At 39.8% G+C, this 20356-nt stretch overlaps 2 protein-coding genes and 1 non-coding gene across 3 annotated transcripts in view; 1 reads left to right on the top strand and 2 right to left on the bottom strand.

Moving 5' to 3' along the window:
* Positions 1-8263, bottom strand: part of LOC144534567 (oxysterol-binding protein 1-like) — a 15769-nt gene extending 7506 nt beyond the window's left edge. Inside the window, exons 1-9 of the mRNA XM_078276559.1 lie at positions 7909-8263; positions 5412-5584; positions 4891-5099; positions 3440-3608; positions 2910-3021; positions 2523-2706; positions 2116-2233; positions 1742-1799; positions 1297-1461 (exon numbers count right to left, since the gene is read on the bottom strand). Of these exons, the coding sequence (XP_078132685.1) occupies positions 1297-1461; positions 1742-1799; positions 2116-2233; positions 2523-2706; positions 2910-3021; positions 3440-3608; positions 4891-5099; positions 5412-5548 (1152 nt within the window). The 5' untranslated portion in view covers positions 5549-5584; positions 7909-8263. The remainder of the gene's footprint in view (positions 1-1296; positions 1462-1741; positions 1800-2115; positions 2234-2522; positions 2707-2909; positions 3022-3439; positions 3609-4890; positions 5100-5411; positions 5585-7908) is intronic.
* A 592-nt stretch (positions 8264-8855) lies between these two features.
* trnar-ucu (transfer RNA arginine (anticodon UCU)) lies at positions 8856-8944 on the bottom strand. The gene is given in 2 exon segments: positions 8856-8891; positions 8908-8944. It is a non-coding gene; the product is annotated as a tRNA-Arg (tRNA).
* A 938-nt stretch (positions 8945-9882) lies between these two features.
* coro1b (coronin, actin binding protein, 1B) lies at positions 9883-19772 on the top strand. The gene is made up of 12 exons (XM_078276560.1): positions 9883-10130; positions 10240-10384; positions 12304-12509; positions 12786-12908; positions 13825-13954; positions 16135-16316; positions 16437-16556; positions 16851-16955; positions 17065-17210; positions 17669-17726; positions 17882-18211; positions 18307-19772. Exons 3-12 carry the CDS (start codon positions 12306-12308, stop codon positions 18427-18429), a joined length of 1521 nt encoding a protein of 506 aa, XP_078132686.1. The 5' UTR covers positions 9883-10130; positions 10240-10384; positions 12304-12305; the 3' UTR covers positions 18430-19772.
* The last annotated feature ends 584 nt before the right edge of the window (positions 19773-20356 follow it).

Below are 20356 nucleotides of genomic sequence, written 5' to 3'. Positions count from 1 at the left end.
TGCCCATAACATTTATTTCGAAATGTAAATTTCTATTATCATGGTGTTTCTAAGCTTAGCCTACAGATTGTACAAAATCACAATTAAATAACACATTTAAATATAGGGCATGCACTTATATTATATAATACATTATATATTATAGCCCTACCAATACTGGATGTTTGATGCCAATAGTAATTTAAAAAAAAAAAAGTACATATAACGTAAACCAAGTATCTTGACAAGGATCCTTTTTTGTCACCAATAAAGATAATGAGTAAGAAAGTACTGTTTTTTATAATGAGTATATTGTATTTTGTATATTATATATATCAGCATGTCATTATGTCTTGTGTAATGTAGTAGATGCACACAGCATCCTTGTCATGATTTGGGGCAGGCCAGGACCATTATGATAATATGTTCTATTAAAAGGCAGGGTTGGTAATGTTGAAAAGCTGGCAAGATTTGAAAGTAGCAATCATCGGGGCTGCGACCCACACACAGACGTGTATGAGCATCGCTGCGTCGCTGCTTCAAAGCAGAGCGGAGAAAGGACCGCAATTTTACTTCATGCCTCATGCACCAGTAAGCAAACACCCAATATTATCATACCAAATGTTTAAGACCAACATGACTCCTGGTAACGAAGCTGCGGTGACGACGCGCATTGAGCTCAGGCTCGTACACGGTTGGGGTAGAGTACGCGCAGCGTAAGGAGGCATTTCATTGGTTCTTTCCAAGTAGACTGCGAGGCAGCAATTGCTGGGCGTTTTTGCAGGATTACAGCAGCTACAGATGACGGATCTTTTTTTGGGTTAACCATTTTTATGAATTTTCAGACAAGTGTGTTATGTTTGGTTTGTTTTTATGACAGAATAAAGCCAAACCAAACAATTACAGGTGATCGTATTTCTGCTGTGTTGAGTGAAATGGGCTGATGTAGGAGCATATGCACAATAGAGCAGAATGCTATGGAAACAAAACAGGCAAATAAAGAAACCTAAATTAAGATCAGAGATATATATCCACAGCCTATCCCTAACTCTATGCCTCCACTCTACGTCTATGAATGGTTTCTCAAAACAAACATGTTGGAACTCCTCAACTATTAAAATGTCAATAGAGTTTTTTTTAACCACAAATGACTCTTACAGAATGTTATTGAGCCAGTTTTGTAGACATGACAAACTGTTTTTGGGTTGAACCCATGTCATACTGGTGCCAGGAGTCTTTGATATACTAAAGTTTCCTCGTTACGCTGTTCTTTGCTTTTACTGGCCATGCTAACACAATTCTTGTGAGGTTACTCACAGGCATGGGAATCTTGGACAGCTCTTTGCCAATACAGTTCTTCATTATACTCCACAGGTTGAGAGAGTAGTTTGGCTTGTCTGGAATGTGTGTCCGCCTCTTCTTCAGGGGTATCAACTCCTGAGAGGGAGATTCCTGGTTCATCACGAGAGGCTCCTCATTAAGCTAAAAGGAAGATAATTATGTCAATAAAGAGCATAACAGCTTCTGGAAATATGAAAGCTTTCAAAACAGGTTTACTGTTTCATGAAACGTGTTTCTGATCTAATTTATTATGACTGTAGCACAATCATACCATTACTATTAAAATATCTGCCACCCTGCTGCAGCTTTCCCATAATACTGTGCATTTTTTATCTAGGATAATAAATGATGGTAAACAACATATTAATAAGGGTTTTAGCTGAAAAACAGTGAACCAGTCTTTGAACAGAATGAAACATACCGATTGATCATCAGGACACATTTCACTGTTGAAACCGCTGATATTACTGCTTGACCTTCTGTAAAGAGGTTTGAAAAATAAAACAAAGAGGCACTGTCAGTATTTGGAAGGTTTCTGGTTAAACAAACTGCCAGATAAACATACAAGGAAATGATTCAACTAACACTAACCAACACAATCAATCAGTGATTTCAGAAATGAGGTCAGTGTCAGTAAACATCACCCGGAACAAGGAACTGGATTAAATAAATACATTTCAAAAGAGATAATGACAGATGGAGGAAATTCACAATGTTAAAAGATTTCATTTATATTGTTGAATGTTGCTGCACGAGCAGTAAATGGGTATGTGGGGTAAATGAGTGTGCACTGACTTGTGGAAATGGGGATCTGCAGGTACAGTGATAAACTCAGGAGCCTCTTCCATGGCATCAAAGAACTCATTGTCGTCGTCCTCGTCGCTGGCCTCACCTTTTCCTGGCCCAGCAGAACCTTAACAAAAAAACAGTTCAGTCGGTGTAATATAGAGACTGAAAACCGATTCAGAGTTATAATTTACCCTTTTAAACTTGTAAACCTTTTCATGACAAGCATTTTCTCTTAAACATGAATATCTTGGAAACACAGCCCTCTTGCTGACAATTGTCAGGCAAACTACTATAGAAGCCCTGGAAGTTTCCAGAGTGCAAGGGAAGAAAAGGAGGGGTAAGTGGACAGAAGAATAAGTTGAGAAACAACTGACCATATCCTAACATGGGAAGTGGTCAGAGTCACATCTTACTTTTATTGTCTGCAGTAGCATTAGCCTGTGCAGCCCCTCTGAACGCTCGCTCCAGGTTGTTGTGCTGCTTGGCCAGCTGCTCTAAAGTCTCCTCCAACCTTACCCGCTGGTCCCGCTCTGCTTGAAGGGCCTTCTGCCATCGCTTGCTGTGAGCCTGAGCCAGCGCGAGGAAGTCTCGGCACGCCTGAGGGGCACAACATCAAGCAGGGTCAAACTAGAACTATTGAAACTCAAGAGCCAATCAAAATGAGCCATTTTGACCAGTTAATTTGGCCTGCACACAGTACAGACTGCATGGAGTACAGATTTACAAGACTCACTCACATTTACACATTATACATGAACAACAAAGCAGAAATAGATATACTGAGAGGAGGCGACACCTACATTAATCATGGCATTAGAGGTGATGCGGAACAGTGTGGCCCTCTCCGTCACCTGACGGAACTTATCCCCAGCCTCTCCAGTCAGACGCAAACTGTCCAGTTCTGATAAAGACCTGGAAATAATGATCAAAATATACAACATGAATAAACAGTTGGGACAATAAAAGGCCATGAGCCTTTATAATAATGAGTTTATTATTATTATAACTCATGCTGTTTTGTCTGTCAACTGCAGTACTTTTTATCTACCTAGTTTTTTGCAAATAGTGCAACACTACACTTAAACTCAGCCTGTAAATGTCAAAGCAAAAGTAACATGCAACAGTGATATGATATTCTGGACATAAGGACATTACGTCACGAAAGATTTTGAAATAGAGTTGTCATGAGAAACATGAGTATGTGCATGTTTTAGTCGTATGTGTTTTGGATTCTTCATTTCTTAGTTAAGATTGAAGAGACATGAGAAACTTTGGACTGCGTAAGCAAAAAGCAAAGCAAAAACAGTGCAATAGATTGTTAAAGCCTGACCTCTGGAGGGCAGAGCCATGCTTTGAAATTAGGTCATTGCATGTGCTCAGATCCTCCACCTTGCTGCCTAGCGTTCTGAGAGCAGACTGAACTTCTGAATTCTGTGACCTGCCACCTTGTCCGGGTGCCACCGGTGGGGATGATGGGGAAAAGTCATCCCCCGAGTCATCTGTTAATAATCAAAGCAACAGGAAAGCAAAAAACAACAGCTTTAAAAAAATTAAAATAAAACTTTCACAAAACCATACCATGTCTGCCACTCCCATTGCACTCTCTTAAAGGTGAACTCCGGCCAATTTTTACGGTAATCTTGATAACTATAAATATTCAAGACCTGTCGATAGAAAGAAAAAAAAACGAGCCGACTTTTCCAACTCTTGTGAGGCTAGTTCTTCGTCTGTATACTCGGGTTCGAATAAATAAGGATGATCATCAAACTCAAAAGGCTCTTCCATGTGTTGTATATCTGCTATATTCTCCATAGTTCCGTTACTCCAAGCTTCTTCCCTTGTAAACACCTCCGCTCTTCACTCTTCACACACTACGCTCCGATCTGCACACTACTGTTTACCTTTTCCTGCTACAAATGAATTCCCATGGGACAGCGTGGGGCTACAGCTAGCCGTCTGTAACACTAGTTTACTTTACAAGGCACAAACATAATCTGGTCCGTTCCCATGTAGTTACATAGTCACTAATATGGTCGTAACCACTACAGTGCTCAATTAACTATTTTTGAGGGGGAAATAAACTACAGTTTATCGCCGCGAAGGCATGAAAGGCTTTCTGGAGGACATGCACCAGACCAGCGGGCGCTTGTTGGATTGTTGTCGGCCGCAGCAGGCGAGGAGGGCGGGGAGGAAGCAGAAGCAAGGACACTGGCCGGGCCTGCTAGCCCGGCTAAGGAAACTACCACACCGATCGCCACTGCATAGCCTCCTGCTCACCAACACCAGATGGATCGCACACAAAATGGATATATATGCTACAAATAAACACAAGGAACTGCTGCATGATGATTATTACTGAAGCCTGGCTGAACACACTCACTCATCCCAGATGGCAGCTAAGAGCTAACAGGGTAAGTGAATTTAAACAATGTCTGAGTTGAAAACACATCTTGTTGTCATGTAAGGGCCCTGTTCATGTTGCACAGACATTTGAATTGCATTTTATGTCTATTAAGAGGCACAAAGGCACTCTTTATCTTATGCCCCCATAATTGCTGTTTTAGCTAACTGGGAGCTCTGGGCATTAGCTGCAGCAGCTCCGCGTTGCTAGCACCGATTCGGCTTGTTTTTTTTTTTCTATTGACAGGTCTCGAATATTTGTAGTTATCAAGATTACCGTAAAAATTGGCCGGAGTTCTCCTTTACGTTTAAAGGGCAAGAAAACTGAAAACAGATTTTTTTTTGTTTTTTTTTATCTGGCCGTGTGTTTGTATGTTTTACCTGACTCTGCCTGCATGCAGGCGGCTTTAGCTTTAGCCAGTTCTAGGGCAGTTATCCAGCGCTGCCGTTCCACTTCACAGCTGGCCTTCAGGTGGTACGTCTGTGCCCCGCCATTGGAGATGACAAAGTTGCAGGCGTCATCCACAGTGATAGTTGCTGTGGCCAAGTTGATTGTGCCTCGACATGTGTGGCCCATTTCTGCCTGGGTCCTAATAATCACAGGTGCTGGATTTGACATTTTGGAAAACATTTAACTGAACAGAAAAAAAACAACATGTGCATAGTTTATGTTCCGTGATTACAATTCTAGAACTAGGCTTTAATCTGTGAAGGAAATTCAACTAAAATAGGAAAGAAATATTGATAAGGTGAGGTTGACTGTTCCCTGCTTAATCGACAGCTAGCCGGATGACATTAAACAGTAACAGTAGTTACGGCAGATCAAGGCTAAGGGATTCCTCTGGTGACGTGATAAAGGCTATATTCTTCCTTCTTTTTATCTATTTTACAGGAACGCTTACCTGTAGTATGACAACAGCCCATTGCTCAAGACAAACCACCTCCGCTGATAACCCTTGATGTAATTTGTCCACTTGAACACCCATCCTTTGTATGTGTCGCCAGCAGGAGCGGGAGTGGGGGTCTTGGGCTCCGACATCACAGCCCCCAAAATCAAGGGACAGATTTGAAGAACCTTAAAAAGAAAAATGAAAGTTCAAAATCTTAGAATTTACATCACAAGGCGTGTGCTCTCATGTAGAGCTGAACTGATTAAACAATTAGTAGGTCGCCACAACATTAACCAGCAATTATTTTGTTAACCGATTCATCGTTTAACTCACTCTTAAAAGGTCCAATGTGTGGGAATTTCTCCCATCTAGCGTTGAGATCATATATCGCAATCAACTCTCTCGCGCCACGCAGTTCAAAGTACGTATTACAGCTACGGTAGCCTTCACGCTTCAAAAAGCCGGTCTCTTGCTCTTTTCAATATCCTTTTTCTTTTTCTGGGCGAAGAAGACGACTCACGTTCCTGAAATTTGGATTTTGAATATGTGTGGTCCTCCATGTTTCCATCTTCAAAGTTGCCGGTGCCGGGAAGCTGCGATACCCATTAGCAGCATTAGCATCACCTGTGAGTTTATCATGTGTGACAGCGAAAACGCGAAAGGCGGAGCAGTATGTCCTGTGTGTCCCTTACCGGCTAACGTTTTTCAAGATGGCGCATGAATATGGAGCGTCTCTTAATACATCCATGGTCTACCCCAGTTGATGCGAATGCAAATGTAAAATTTCAAGCCAAAAGGAATACTTGGAATTGATGGTGGTGGTAAATATTCATGAAAAATGACAAGTTTGTGAACGGGCAACACAGATTTTGAGAATGAACAACTAAACACGTTACACACTGGACCTTTTTAAGGAAACACTGCAACAATTTCCACAAATACACTTCTCTGAGCTTCTCAAAAGAGCATATTTGCTGGTTTTCTTGGTGATATGAAAATTTATATTTTGGAATTTTGGACTTTGGGACAAACAAGGCAAGGCATTTTCTCCTATTTCCTGACATTTTGAGGCTGAAATTATTAAATGGGAGAATAATCAGCAGAATCATTAATAATGAAAATATTTGTCAGTCACAACCTTATACTCATAAACCCAACGTTTTATACTACACTACTATGATTCATTACTGGTGGCTAATATTGATCGTTCAGTGTGGTGTGACAGGTCAAAGATTAACCATAGAATCAATACAGATTCACTGCTGACACATTGTACTAACAACAGTGTTTAAGATGGGATTAGAAGTGCATAAAAGAGGGACTGACTTGTGATTAAAACGCCTTAGTGTGATTCTGTCTTCTTAATTTGCCATTATTCATTTGCCACGAGGGCCCTTCGACTTTGGGACGACCCAGGGGAGATAAGGCTCATAGAATCAGTGAACTCTTTTAAATCACTTCTTAAAACCATATTTATAGACTTGCTTTCATCTGATGTTGTCTTTATATTTTACTTTTTCTCTTTAATTATTGATTTTATCGTTTTGTATTTGTCATACTTTTTTTTCTGTTTTTTTTTATTTCTTCTCTCTACCGTTTTGCCTTCTTGTTTATAAAAAGGGTTTAACAACAAAACAGAAGTACTGCTACAGTCAAGAACATAATTAATAATAATAATAATGATAATAATTTCCCAACTGGGGATCAATAAAAAGTTTAAAGTATAAATAAAGAATATATATCTTAGAATAAAAAGTATGTAAAAGTTTACTATAAGAAAATAACAAATATGTACAATATAACTGTTTTATAAATGGAAAGAAGGAAGGCTGTACAGTTTAGTGCTGGGTGTGCAAAAACTTTGATCAGGGGATGTGCAAAGGTTCACAGAATGTATAATATGTGCAATGATCAGGGGTAATAGTCCAGCATGTGTGCTAATGTAACGTGTCAATGTAACGTGTAGTGACTGAGGGTGGGGGGGTTAAGACTGTTTAGCTCTCTGTTGTTATATTGACCTCTGGATATGCTGCTTTTGCCTTGCTTTGTCTGTAACAGTACTTTGTAAACTCTGTTAAAAGGCGCTATATAAATTAAGTAAATATGCTTATTAATTACTCATAAACTAAATAGTATCAATTGACACGAATACCAGGATTTAAAAAAATGTGATTGTAATGACTCGATCAGGGAAATGTGACAGTTGTACAATACTTGCAACAAAGAAACCTAGAAAATAACATAAAATGTATCAAACTCCTAACAAATTGATGAGCTTGACACCAGAAGCTAACCGACGTTAGCTACAGTTAGGCTACTGGGAGTCACGGTAATAACAGCCCATTGCTAGAACAGGAGCTAAAGTAAAGAAAAACACAAATTTCACATGTTTGCGCGAAGTTTACCAGCTGACATTGGCATATTTACAATAACGTTATGGTACAAGCAAGACAACGTAACGTTGCGCTAAACAGCATGCTTTCAAACTCGCCGATGGCTAAATGTTTACCTTGACGTGTCCGAAATGTGAGATCAGGCAACCAGACACCCAGTGAAGTCACTGCTAACTTTGACACCCATACACTACTGTACCTTGCTAGCTGAAGAGGCTAACTAGCTAACTGACCAACACGGGCAGCTAATGATGAAAACAGCGTAACCGAAGACAACAGAAGCAGTGTGATTGTAAAATAAAGTGACGCCAACGAGTTTCATCAGTATCACTTAATACTCGTGTTTTAAATGTTCATTCGACAGCTGCGTACACCGACAAGAATCTAAAGCTAGCTAGCTAGCTACATCTAACTAGCCTAACGTTAGCTTGTTGGTTACACCCGGTGCAACATAGAGATGGTCTCGTCTAGAAACACACAGCTAGGCATTGTGTTTTCGACGTATGGCCGGACGAAACCGTCTTTTTTTCAAAGTAATAGTACATTGTGTCAGTATTTGCCATCGAAATATACATTCTGTACTCTATAGTTAACGTAATATATACAATATATATATACAAATATATATATATATATTCATAAATCCATCAATGTTCGTGTTCTGTTAATAGTCTATTATCAGTAAATTAACTGACAGGTAACTGTTACTGTAGTGCACTCTTATTTTTATTCTAAGAATGTGTTTTATTTTGAAGGATACAATCCAAAATCAACTTGATTGTATCTCGCTAACTTGACACATTCAGTTGAGTTCAGTCTTGTATACTAAATAGCTAGCAACATGAACAAAAGTACATTAAACCTATTGAAAATGCTTTAACTAACGTTACAGATAGTAGCGAATGTTAATGATAGTACACTATGCTGATGTCAGTTGCAGGCTATGAGACTAACGAAAAACTTTAAACTGTTAGGTTTTCATGGTTTGGTCTCTACTTAAAAACGAAAAGGAGGATGTCTGCACTAGCTAAATGTTGAACATGTTTTCGATAACAGAAAAATGCGACTCCGGTGGGACTCGAACCCACAACCTTTGAATCACTTCGAATGAAACCTAGAAGTCCAATGCGCTATCCATTGCGCCACGGAGCCACCTGTTGAATGCTGTTGGGCCACCATATATGAAGTACTAGTAGATCGCCTAGCTATATTGTCAATTACTAATATTACTATAATACATCCATGCATTCGCTTCACCCACTCCCCCTCCACTGACTTCACAAAACTATTTCGTTTTGAAACAAATAATGAACAACATGACATGCATTTTGACATATTAAACACTAGGTGACGCTGAAGGGCCATGCACATTGGCCGGCTGTGACTCAGGAGCACTGTCTATGCTCAGAAGAGAGAGCATTTCGTCCTGTAATCACATGAATGGCGATTCGATCCCCGGGTCAGCCGGTGTGTTTTTTATGTGTGTGAACACACGTTTAATCATAGAAATAAAATGAATCAATTTTAATCCAATAGAAATTTCTATGAGTTCATCACATTCAGCAGTGTGAAAGTCTTATTTACCACAATAAAATTGACCTTAAGACTAATGAAAATGTACTAATACAAATTTTACATATTAAAAATTGGGAATCTGTATTAATGTATTTATGTGACGTGATGCGATGTGATTACGATGCATTGTTCTGAGCCCAATATTACCTGATTCTTTCTTACATTTTTCTTACAAATTAGGTTTTTGGACAACATATTTTAGACTAAGTAAATATCTAGGAATGATCTTTCCAAAAAACATTTAACGCGTCCAGTGGGGGTATACGTTTTATCATAACCTTAACAATTGCACCAAACACCGCATGGTGCATGCCTAACAATCTGTAATAAATTGTTCTTTTGGTATACAAATTGGGGGGAAATGCGCTTTTGTTTCACGCATGTATGTATGGTGAAACCGGATACTTAAATTACTGAGGGTTTGTACATTAAACCAGCTAATTCTTTCATCCTCGCATGTGCGTACTGTATATAAAGAGGTGCGCGCACATCCGGTCTGGCAGACAGGAATCTGGATGTAGACGAATGATCTCCCTCTTAACTCCGCTTGACTCCTGCGTGTCTTTGATACATCCCGCCATGAGCGGAAGTGTCTGGGATAATGCTGAATCCATCTCTTCCAATCAGTCATTTGTAAAGAGAGACGAGGCGGACACCGTCTGCATTTCTTCCCACACCTTCACCATCAGCTTGGCTCCATTCAGTGTCGCTGTGCACTATTTAATGTAGCCTAGCTATAACAGCACGGGACATGCGCTATCAGGTTAGGCTTTTACTACATCAGTCATGCGTACCAATTGACAAACCAACATGAGAAAATTTGGTAATAATACGAATGGGTATTTATTTCTAATGGACGTATTTTGTTATAGGTCTGCGCAATCGATGTGAACGCCTGCCTGGACACAGGAGAGGATTAAGTTACTGTTGCTGGCGGCGGATTATTTTATTGGCCTCCTCCTGTCACGCCCGAGTCTTTGGTGATCCTTTTTCCAATTAGGAGAGGCCGAAAGCCAGGTATGCTATTGTTCTCGAAAATGATAACCTTGCCTATTAATTGAAATGTCTCATTCTGGTCTACGCATTACTGAACGTCCTTTGTTGCTCATGCCTATACTCTTTGCAAAAGCCAACCACTATTCCTCGCATTGTGTGCAGACAACAATAGAAACCCCAACATAAATGGTGCAAAAAGTGCTGTGTGGATTTGGAAACAATAGCAGTGAATTAAAACCACCGTTATACAATAGGGTGACACTATTTCGTAACACAGATCTAAATACCTATGTTAGTGTTACAGTGGACTTTACTATATATATATACAAAGCTGCATGGACGTGGAGCAGTTTTAGCCTCACAAGCTACTGGGAAAAGATGGAGACGACAGACAGCCTAGACCTGCTAAAATACAATTTTGCTTTGACAACTGTGAAACATTAGGTAGATGCCATATAGAGTTACTGGCTCCCCTGCCTCAGCAGCTCTGACTTCCCAACCCCCTTTCCCTCACTGCCACAGTATGTTTTGCTTTCAGGCGGATCATGCCCTTTTGTCCACTGAAGCCTGACTGTACTTTTCAGGACAGACCCGCAGTATTAATTTGCATGCTGTTTTGACATCACTTTTTCACTCACACTGGCAACTTAAATATGTTGGGGATTTGCTGAATAAACTGTATAATAACTATTTTCTGTCTTCCATTTTTTTAGGAATGGAAATGACTAAATCCTCAGTTAGCATGTGTTAGTTTTAATTTCCATGTCAAATCTTTATTTTTTATTTTTTTTATTCAATTTACAAGTATTCAGTCATCACAGTTGGTAAACATAAAACTGTACATATGACATAATACTAAGGTAACTATGAAAGTAATATTTTAAACAAAATACATAAATAAGTAAAGAAGTGACAGACTTGCAAACTTCATCAAAGGTATTGACAGCAGGAATTCTTAATTAAATAATTTTAAGCAGATATCAGTTTTAACAGCTATTTATCGAACACCAAAAGTACAGCACGACGTCATCCAGTTACATGTATGCACAAATTAAAGAAAAACATCAATTTTAATATTACTGCTATATACTTTTAAATAACACATTTGTCTGTAAAAAAAAAAAAAAAAATGATGTGAATAGTCAACTAAGCTTTTGCGCGTCATCAATGTTTAAAAAAGTATTGTGTGGTTCTCAGTGAAACAGATTTAGAAAATACAATGTTCCCTACCAATAAGGTGGCATTTTGAAGAAACCAGCAGCAGTGTCTGTTAGGGCTGTTCAATTATTGAAAAAAATCATAATTGCGATTACTTTGGTCAAAATAGAAATCCCGATAACTCATCGACTTTTGGAAAGCTGTTGCATTTATTGAACTTAAAAAAACAGTGAAACCACCTTGCGCAACGAAATTTCCCTTTTTCACTTTTCCCGTTTATACTTTTTGAATTCCCCTTCAGAACTCAAGACGAAATAGGAGTTTACTTACAAAACATAATGTGCAAGATAATTATTTTTCTTGATTACATTGTTTTAGTGATCGTTGGGAGCCAAAATCATAATCTCGATTAAAATTTGATTAATTGCACACCCCTACCGCCTGTAATTGTAAATTGAATGGCCTTCAAATACTGAACTATCAAACAAATGTATTACAAAGTCATCTACAGCTCATGTGTTTTACTCTGGCACAGTTTAAAGAATATATAGTCTATAGATTTAACTGCAAAATATTTTATTTACAATAGTATTAAACATTACACATTTGAGAAGCTGGAACCAGAGAATGTCTTTCAAGCATTTTTGCTTGATGAATAATTGACTTAAACTATTAATTGAATATCAAAATAGTTGATTATTTGCTAAAAAGTACCACTTTGCTTTCTTGTTTTCTCAACTTTTTCAGATGCCACATACGTAACTCAGGTCTTGTCTCGACAGACATGTCTTTCCGGCGAGGTGTGGTCAGACAGAGCAAATTCCGCCACGTCTTCGCCCAGGCGTGGAAAGCTGAGCACTGCATCGACGATGTCAGGGTGTCCCGTGTGACGTGGGACACTTCCCTCTGTGCGGTCAACCCCAAATTCGTTGCTGTTATCATCGAAGCCGGCGGAGGAGGGGCCTTCCTCGTTGTTCCGCTTAGCAAGGTTCAACGTTACATTACATTCAGCATCAATTAAACAGTGGATCAATATTTTTTGAAAAGCATCTATCCTGTTTCCTATCTTGCACTCTGCTACTAAAAGCAAATACCTATGTCAGCAAGGCTTTGAAGCCTCGCTCCATGTGTGCTAATGCATATGCAGCACTTTTACAGTTCCAAGACAAATAGTGGACAAAGGTTATACTCCTGTAATATGTTAAAGTTTCTCTAGCCAGCTGTCACACTGTCATGATCTTAACCTTTTTGTTTTCTCCCACAGAGTGGCAGAATCGATCAGTCCTGTCCGACAGTGTGCGGCCATGCAGCACCGGTGCTGGACATCCAGTGGTCTCCTCATGACGACAACATCATTGCAAGTGCCTCAGAGGACTTCACAGTAAAGGTAGGTTATCTCTTTGACACGGGTCACCCTGACCCCATTTATGGAAACTAGGTCTCCAACACCTGCAGTCAATTTCTAGAGTTTTTCAGTTAAAGTAAGTAACATAATGTTGTTGCAATTAAAGAGCTGCTAAGGTATTAGTGTCCGATTATGTAAATGCTGTTTCAAAGCCAATTTTTATTCTGACAATAATAAGGCTAAGTGCTTAATCCTGGGAACCTTAAAGGAATAGTTTTGACATTTTTGGAAAGTGCACATTTATATGAGAAGAAACCACTCTCATGTCTGTGCAGGAAATATGAAGCTACAGCTATGAGAAGGTTAGCTTAGCTTGGACCAAACCCTGGAAGCAAGGGTAAACAGCCAGCCTGGCTCCGTTCCTGTAAAACACACTAATTCACACGTCATCTTGTTTATTTTGTACAAAAACTGAAGCGTAAAAATAACAGTTTGTGGTTTTACGAGGGCTTATGTGCTGGATTAGTCAGGCAGGCTTTCTCCCTGCTACCAGTCTTTATGCTAAGCTAACCATCTCGTAGCTGTAGCTTCATATTGAACAGCCAGAGATGACTGGTATCAATCTTCTCATCTAACTCTCGTTAGAAAGCGTATAAGAGTACTTCTCAAAATGTTGAACTATTCCAGAGCTTCTGTTCAAAAACATCTATTTAGTGGAGTGTGATGGTTTTAAACTGGTTTCAAACCCACAGTGTCTTCATGAGAGCAGAAATAAGGTCTAAATGAAGGCTTTCAACAGAACCTTTCTCCCTGCTCTGCCTAAAGATACTTTAATTTTCTGTGGTCAAAAACCATGTCAGTTATTCTATATCCATGGCAATGCATCACATAAAACATGAGTAGCTCTTTTGCACCTGAATGGATCACATATCACAAATAAATGTCTGGTGGTTTGAAGGTGTGGCAGATCCCAGATGGGGGCCTGACGAGCCCAATGACTGAGGCCATTGTGACCCTCGAGGGACACAGTAAAAGAGTGGGAATCCTGGCTTGGCACCCAACTGCCTTCAATATCCTCTTGACTGCAGGTAAAGTCATTTATCACATTCCGGTGCCACATAATCGATTGCAAAAGAACTGCTTGGATTGTGTGTGACTGCTGAAATATGACTTTAGACACTGCTGTTTGACCTGTGCCCTGTAGGGAGCTGTCAGGACGGACACAACAAGACCAATGTGGTTTCTATGTTTTACGTACAGTAGAATGAGTTTTTTATATATGAAATGATTCGTTTTTAACAAATACTGACTAACTATGACAAACATGGCTGCCAACAATACTTAGCTTATGTTAAAGGAGAACGTGATAAACCTGAACAATGATTACACTTGGTTGCAACGTTTCTAGATGTTTAATTTTTTAAATAAATCATGTGGATCCCAAAAAGCACACAAGTACATTCACAAGCAGAGAAAGTGGACTTTGATGTACAAGACGTTTATCTCACACGACATTGTGACCTGCTGTCTTCTGTTAAAACACGCTTTTGTTTATTCCCTATATCTCAAGTAGCCACAGAGACAGATTGTTGAACTATAAAGATGTGTATTTAAAATTAGGCAAATAATGGAGTTAGCGGTGGCGTCAGGCTGAGCAGGTTCAGTCTAACTAAAATGGAAGGAGTCTCTGTCTGTATAGTCTCACACTGCCAGACCTTCCTCCACGGCACTGGGGAGGAGGGTCTGGCTAGTCCACACAGCATTCCGGGATGGGAGAAAAATGTGCTTTGGTTTATTGGCATTTCTTTAAACCAGTCGCACTCGTCTTGGGCGGTGCTACGTGCTGAGCGGAGACACGGTGCTGCTGCAAAATAGCCTCGGGAAGGAACTTGTTTAGGTGGACCGTGCACGTTCAAAAGTTTTTAGTCATGCAACAGAAAACTCAGATTGGACAGATAGTCTAGCTAGCTGTCTGGATTTACCTTGCAGAGATCTGAGGAGCAGTTAACCATAGTCCTCATAAATTGACAGTTTAGAATGCCAACACAACGAAAGCGGAAGGTAATGGGACATCTGAAATCGGACATCCGAAAAGAGTGACATCCGGCCAAATTTCCGTTAGAACGAGAGCAATCCCGGAAGTGGAACATCGTGGATATGGACTACTATCTGTAGGTCTGTCCTTCGACTTCACACTTGGTGGGTGTATTTCTGTGGACATTTTTATTTAGTAGTGCATTATGTACACAAACTGTATAGTGTATTGAGAGGGGTCCATTATTAACCGTTAACACTGCCAGACGGCATGCTAGGTACAACTCGATCTCCGTCGCTAGCTACAGTACATTCAAGACCAGATAAAGAAGAGAGACCGGAGATGTTGAAGCAACCTCAAACCGCAATGTAAGTTTCAGAATGAGCGCTCTTGTTCCCGGAAATAGCCTAATCCCAGATAGCTAGCTGTCAGCAAATGACATGGATGCAACTATGTCATGGCAGGTGTATTGCTCAGGACCCAAGGAAGCGCAGTTAGATGAGGATAGTTGAGCGGTTAAAGCCTCTATAAACTTGGTTTCAAATCTCAAGTCATTATCTGTAACAGCCAAGTTTGAAATGCATGAAAAACCACCTCCACTGTGTGGGTGAACCACTGTGTGGGTGTGGCTTGATCAGATTTTAATGACCGCGCTGGCAACATAGGGATATAACCCCAACTGCGAGTAAGTAAATCCAGAGCTTCTCTTTAAAGACTCTAGTTGAGTGTGAGGGTTTTAAACTGGTTATAAACCCACAGTGTCTTTGTGAGAGCAGAAATTGGGTCTAAATGAAGCCTTTCAACAGCTGGTAACAAAGTTTTGAAATGTTGGAAAAAAACATTTGTTTGATCAGATTTTAATGACCGTGCTGGCAATATAGACAAATAACCCCAACTGTCATTTTTATTCAGATAGTCCTATTCTTAAATTCTGATTGGTGCTCAGAAGTACATGGCATCACCCTTTTCTAACTGAGCTCTGCCCCCTTCAAACCAGAGAAACAAATGCAGAAATCCCTCTTCTGAAATAACCAGAATTGGTCAAACTTTGGGGGGGAAATATTTTTTGTAGGACCAGATTGCTCACAGAAGTGAAGCTGATTTGGGGGGGAAAATAGGTTTTCAGGGCCTTGAAGTTAAGTGACTTATCCTTACAGTAAAGTAATCCTATTTTGGCCTTCTCCTAAAATTCTGAACTCAAGCTTCAAATGTATGTTGTCTTCCTCTCTCTAGGCTGTGATAATGTGATTTGTGTGTGGAATGTGGGCACGGGGGAGCTTGTGTACCAACTGAGTGATGCCCACCCAGACTTGATCTACAGTGTCAGCTGGAACAAGGACGGCAGTGCTGTCTGTACTGTCTGCAAGGACAAGGCTCTGCGTGTCATCGACCCGCGACGGGGAACCATCCTCAAGGTTACTTCACTTTTTTTTTGCCATGTGTGTAGATGCATACAAAAGAAGTTATACTGCACTACATCATGCAGGTACACATCCTCTTTTCTTGCTATGTTATGTCTCTTATTGTTCTCCCAGGTGAAAGAGAAGGTCCATGATGGCACCAGGCCAATGAGAGCTGTGTTCCTTTCAGATGGGAAGATTCTGACCACGGGCTTTAGCCGTATGAGTGAGAGACAGCTGGCATTGTGGGATACGGTAAGTCTTATGAATTACATTCATATTGAATGATTCTTGACTGCCTAACCCATAGCTACTTTCTTTCAATAACCTAAACCATGCTCTTTTTGTTACGTACAGACACTTAAGAAATGCTGAAGTGCTGGTATTAAATGTTAAAATGTAGTACTATGTCACTGAACATAATCAGATTTTGCAGATTTGTCCAATATCAGCGTTTTGTGCGGTGGGTGAAGTGTACATATCGTATGCAAGCAATTACAAGTGGTATTAAATCTGTCATTTTTTGCTTTTCTTTTTCTTATTTTACAGAAGGATCTCTCTGAGCCAATGGCAGTACAGGAGATGGATACAAGTAATGGGGTTCTTTTACCCTTTTATGACCCTGACACGAACATGGTCTATCTGTGTGGAAAGGTATGGAGAACAGGAAACACAGATTTACTAAAATCTTAAAATTAGTATCAATTCCCCTTTTTTATTTTTGGTTCAATCGCCTTTAATTAGATTGTCTTCTGGCTTTCAGGGGGACTGCACCATCCGTTATTTTGAAGTGACAGACGAATCCCCGTATGTTCACTTCCTCAGCTTATACAGCAGCAAGGAGCCTCAGAGAGGTGCCGGCTTTCTTAGTAAAAGAGGTGTCGATGTCAACAAGTGTGAAATTGCCAGGTAAATATGTTTGGTCACGTTTTCCTTCCTTGATATTTAATTACTTGAAAGATTTTTAAAGGGATGGTGATATATTCTATGTTTTTCTTATTGTCAACTAACTTGGAAAGAAAATAAATTGATCCTACTGAGTATTGCCTGTGTAGCCAAAGCCTCATACAGATTATTGATCTGTGCCATAGAGCTCTTATTTTTGTCCATTAGAAACACATAAATTAGCCATACCATTGTACAGGGTGACATGTTCCTTCATTACCCTGAACATGCTTATTATCACTGTATATCTTCTGTAGGAACGATTGAGCTTGGGGCTGAGTGGCACAGTTATACAACAATAACTAATAAAGCATTTAGAGACATGTTTGTGATGTTGGGTCTTTTCATTCGTTTTTTTGCATTAAGAAAATGTAGAATGTGCCAGCCTTTCACGAGATTACTAATCTCCTGGTCTTCTGTAGGTTCTACAAACTGCATGAAAGGAAAGTGGAACCCATTTCTATGACTGTACCACGAAAGGTAAGCCAGGCACAGCATTTAAAAAAGTAATGTAAATCAATTTACATTACTTATTAGTTTAAAAAAAAGGAATTGAAAGCCTTCTGCATGCACAGGAAGTCTTATCTATAAGCGTATCATTAAAACACTTTTCTGTCTCCATCTTGCCTCTCCAGTCAGATCTGTTTCAGGGAGACCTTTACCCGGATACAGCTGGCATGGAGCCGGCTCTCCTGGCTGATGAATGGATCGCTGGGCAGGATGCACCACCCCTGTTGGTCTCTCTGAGCGGCGGGTACTCAGCTCCTCCATCCAAGCACAGAGACACCCTCAGAAGCAAACCCAAGCTTGTCTCACAGGACTCTGGGACTGGGGCTAATCCGCCTTCAACAGGCAATGCAGCAGCCACATCTAGCTCTGCCGCCAAGGAGATAGAAGAAGAGGTGCCACAGCCACGAGTTTCCACACGGGAGACAGATGGAAATACTGAGAGGCCGAAGAAAGAGGTGAGTTGGCAGAATGAGACATATTGACCGTACCAAATGTTTTTAATGCTCAAAGTTGTTTTCTGATTTGTTCCTTCTCTCCTCCCGTCTTCCAGGACGATTTGTTGAATGAGTTGTTGGCAGAAATGAAGGCCTTGCGGGCTGTCGTCCTCGCTCAGAGCCAGAGAATCGAGTTGCTGGAGAGGCAGCTGGCTCGGATTGAGGATGGGGATGTATGAACAAGGCGGAGAACCACTACATTCGGAGGGCATTCGTACTTAATCCATAGACCGTAGCCTAACTTGACTCAGCAGTACCTTGAGCTGTGTAAGTGGAAGAATGTAGTGCAGGGTAGCGACTAACTGAATCACAGTGGCTTACAACCAGGTCAGTTGTTGTGATGAAAACAAGACCACAATTTGTTTCTGTGATTGTTTTCCAGACTGTGGCTTGAAAATGGGGTGTCATCTGCATAGAATGATTTTTGACAGTGAGATAATGTTTTGTTTTTCATATGAAGGAGTATCGTAGCAGCTAATTGGTGGTGCATATAGTGCAGCTTTGAGCTTTGCAAATTTTGCTAATTTTGAAGGGCTTTGAAGGTGTTACAATGGTTGACATACTATAGCAAAGTATAGTAAAAATATGATTTTCTTTCTCTAAAGCACTCACACATGTAACAGTTAGGGCTATTTATCAGGTAGTTGAAGCTGCTAAACTGTGATGTCATCAGACCCCCAATTGTTAATTCATTGTGTGACTTGTGCTTTGTTTTACTGCTTCGTTATGTGTAAGGCTAACGGTAGGGAAATCTTTTGGTACACAAATCATGACCTTGACAGTGTGGATAGCTGATGAGTCTAGTTGAATATTTGTGTATCGTAATTCTGTGTCGTCTTTGCAGTCAATGAAAAGGTAACACTTGTGGTTTTTTGCGTGATTTTACCTAATGGTTTTAGGAGAGAGCTGCGGCAGATATTTGTCCATGTTATCATTAGGATAAAAATATGCAGAAATATTTGCCTCTGTCTTTTGAATATCTGGAAAGGCTGCAGTATTTTTGTGCCCCCTAAAGATCCAGGATATTAGGTTTAGTCGTCACTTCTTGTAATTTTCTTTTTTCTTCAGAGCTGTAAGAGTTGTTTGGACACAGAGCCCAAGTTGAGCTATATACAGTACATGCAAATATAACCTAACACTAGTTACAGTGCCGTCTTACTAAATCACACTAGTGTTTGCAGCAACGAGAAAGAAGTTACGATGAAATTGGGAACATTTTCTACAGTTTGCAATTGCATTTATATTGGTGTTAAAAGATGAAAACATCATCTATTTTTTTTTTTTTTTTTTTTTCTCGTTGTGTTTCTTGCCATTACATTAAGAGGCATTTTTCTGTTAACCTCTCCATCAGTCAATGATTGTGTAACAATGGTACATTTCACATCAAGCTTATCCCTTTTTAATTACTTTTGTGATTTATATTTCTTTATGCACTGACCTCTTAACACTAACTGTAAAACCAGTAGCAGGTTAAAGGAGACTAAATTGTGAAAACTCAATAAACATTCATTCCTCCTTTGTATTAATGGAATGGCTTTTTATTTACACTAAAATGTTCTGATCTTGATTTCTGGTATTTGTGATAATTACTAAGTGTAGTTATGTTTGGATAGTGTACACACAGGAGTGTGTTGACTGTAAGCCAAGCAACTGCTGCCTACTCCAATTTAATAGACATATGCGCAGCACACGCACAAAACACTTTGCCTCAATAGATGCAACACCCTGTAGATTTCTCACATTTTATATTGTCTGAATTTCTCCTATTTTACTTTTGCTATAAATGTTCTTAAAATGTCTCAAACTGTATAGTGGCCAATTAAATTGACTGAGTGACGATGAGGCCCTACAAATGACACTCTGTCACGTCAGAAACGACCAATGAAGAGATGTCTGTAGATTTCAGAGAGAAGTGAAAGACAAAACATGTTTAGAGTTTCATATCAGCACAGCAGTCTCCATTAGTTGGAACTCTTGCGTTTTTAGTATGTCATTGAAACAAACTGAGCAACCAACCAAGAAACCTGCGTGAAAGACGAGGAACCACTTCAGGTCAACTAATAGCATAACGGAATAATCTGTGGTCTGACAAAAAAGAGAACTAAA

This window comes from Sander vitreus, chromosome 19 (genome assembly GCF_031162955.1).
Source record: "Sander vitreus isolate 19-12246 chromosome 19, sanVit1, whole genome shotgun sequence".
Classification (NCBI taxonomy): domain Eukaryota; kingdom Metazoa; phylum Chordata; class Actinopteri; order Perciformes; family Percidae; genus Sander; species Sander vitreus.
Note: the sequence above shows the minus strand (reverse complement) of the source record. Positions and strands in the feature narration are given on the sequence as shown.